At 35.7% G+C, this 2,339-nt stretch overlaps 1 protein-coding gene across 1 annotated transcript; it reads left to right on the top strand.

Annotated features, from left to right (window-relative positions):
- The first annotated feature begins 61 nt into the window (after positions 1 to 61).
- LOC104266097 lies at positions 62 to 2,014 on the top strand. Its single transcript, XM_009861583.3, has 4 exons — positions 62 to 393; positions 482 to 619; positions 1,043 to 1,148; positions 1,653 to 2,014. Exons 1-4 carry the CDS (start codon positions 71 to 73, stop codon positions 1,842 to 1,844), a joined length of 759 nt encoding a protein of 252 aa, XP_009859885.3. The 5' UTR covers positions 62 to 70; the 3' UTR covers positions 1,845 to 2,014.
- The last annotated feature ends 325 nt before the right edge of the window (positions 2,015 to 2,339 follow it).

Genomic DNA, 2,339 nt, shown 5'->3' with positions numbered 1-2,339 from the left:
ATAGCTGTAAAGTACTAAAGCGTATACGCGCGTAAGGACTAATTACGCTGTAAAAGTTATGTATGTATGTATGTATAGAAAACTTTATCCGCGCATGGAAGTAAAACGGCACTCGTTAAAACACGGGGTGATCTGTTTCATTATACACCACGTACCAGCTTACAAGTTACCTCGTATAAAACTTCGTGTTTTTTGTAGTCTAAGTGACTTATGTTATTGTCTATACCTGTGCAAACACTCTCGCTCAGTTTATACTCTGTCTCCACACATGGTATTTCACACTAGAGTTTTTACCAGAGTTATGTATACACTCATTTTTTTCAGGTTGTTAAACGAAAATATTAAAACTGTCTTGCGAGGTACTGTTGCTTTAAACTTCGCTGTGTTAATTGGGTAAGTGGTAACAACTAGTGTTCTTGTATTTATACACCTCATGCTCACTGTCATAAGTAATAAATGTCTGACCAAACAAAATGTTTAGATTATGCATTTTGGATCCTGAACCTTCTAGAGGTCCTTACACTGCGATTCGGTATTTACCACCAAGAGGGATTTTACTCAGCACTGCAACGGTGTGGATTTCTTACTCGTTTTTTTGCGAAGCTCGCACGATTGTAAGGTATATATATGAATCATTTTGTTCCCATTAGGAACACACAGTCACGGCATGGCCTACTAAAGATATCTTTAGTAGGCCATGGTCACGGTAGCGAAGATACCAATCACCCACGTACAACGACTTTCGTTTCCCCGCCACGCGAAGATAAATGCTGCTTTTGAGTACAACAATTCATTCGTTCTTTTATGAAAGAATATAATTAATAGCAAAACGGAAATAGCTAGACTCAATATGACATAGCAATGACAGTGCATAGCGAGCTAATGAATACAAATACAATTCGTGGAAATTGAATAATCTAAATTTCCTGTAACACCAAACCTTAATCCCCCAAAGCAATTTAGATGAAGCTATTTTTAGTCTTCGCTATCGTAATCGAAGAGACAAACATGTGCTAATATTATTACTATTATTTTAATGTAGGTATTCAGCGGGAAAGGAAATTGGAGTTAAGATTAAAAAAATAGTTTTTTTACAAGCTTTACTGGTCACAGGATGCGGCAGTTTATCATTACAAGCAGCTGTAACAGTAAGTCCAAATAGTAATAATTAGGTATATGTAGTACTGTGGGGTAAGATGGGACACTTTGTCACATAGTATCCAAATATCCTGACCTTGTTATAAACAATTAACAACGGCCTATGGGGGTCGTGAGGATACATTTGATAATTCTTTGAATGTTTTTTGTTTACTACCAAATGGGACGAGAAAATAAAATGAAAAGGTGTCCCATCTTTTCCCACCCTACTATACAGATTTTAATCGTACAAAACTCAAAAATGAAATTACATTACAATTTATGCGTTTTTTGGGAGGGTGACGTATATTAAATAGTTTTTAAAAAAATGTTACACAATTTTGAAATAAAAACTCTTTTCGAACGCTCTTTTAGGCCCGTGGGGATATGGTCACATAATTCTGTAAATATACTTTGTTTACTACCAAATGTGACGATAAAATCGAATGAAAACATGGACCATCTTACCCCAACCTACTTTATATATATACAATCTCAAATAACACATTTTACAGCAATCATACAGTGTTGCATACGTCATGTGTTTGGTATCCTATACATGTTTTATTCCAATCGGGTGGTTTTGTGTGAGTTTGTTACGTCACAATATCAGAGAGAAAGAAGTTTGTGACGCACGAGGTGCTGAGATAGCAATAATAAAGATGGAACTTGCATCTTTAGTTAATGGTATCCTTTTAAGCGTATAGAAAACTTGGATAAGTTGAACGTTTATTTTAAATCTATTTAATATATATACATATATATATATGGTATGTCAATACACCCAAAACTTATTGGCGTATTGGTATACGGAGCATGCCGAGGTACCCATGTTATAACTTAACAGTGAGCATGAGGTGTATAAATACAACATTTGTGTCTGGTGTATAAGAAGACACCCCTGTTATAACTAGACAGTGAGCATGAGGTGTATGAATACACCATGTGTGTCCGGTGTATAAGAAGACACCCCTGTTATAACTCAACAGTGAGCATGAGGTGTATGAATACACTATGTGTGTCTGGTGTATAAGAAGACACCCCTGTTATAACTCGACAGTGAGCATGAGGTGTATAAATACACCATGTGTGCCTGGTGTATACAACTCGAATTAATATACAGTACAGTAATCAAAATAAAAATTCGTGACTTACACATTTACATTTTCCTATATACACATTCGAATTATCCTAGCATTGGC

This window comes from Ciona intestinalis, unplaced genomic scaffold, assembly GCF_000224145.3.
Source record: "Ciona intestinalis unplaced genomic scaffold, KH HT000861.1, whole genome shotgun sequence".
NCBI classification, from domain to species: Eukaryota; Metazoa; Chordata; class Ascidiacea; order Phlebobranchia; family Cionidae; genus Ciona; species Ciona intestinalis.
The sequence above is the reverse complement of the archived record's forward strand: the minus strand, read 5'-3'. Positions and strand labels throughout refer to the sequence as shown.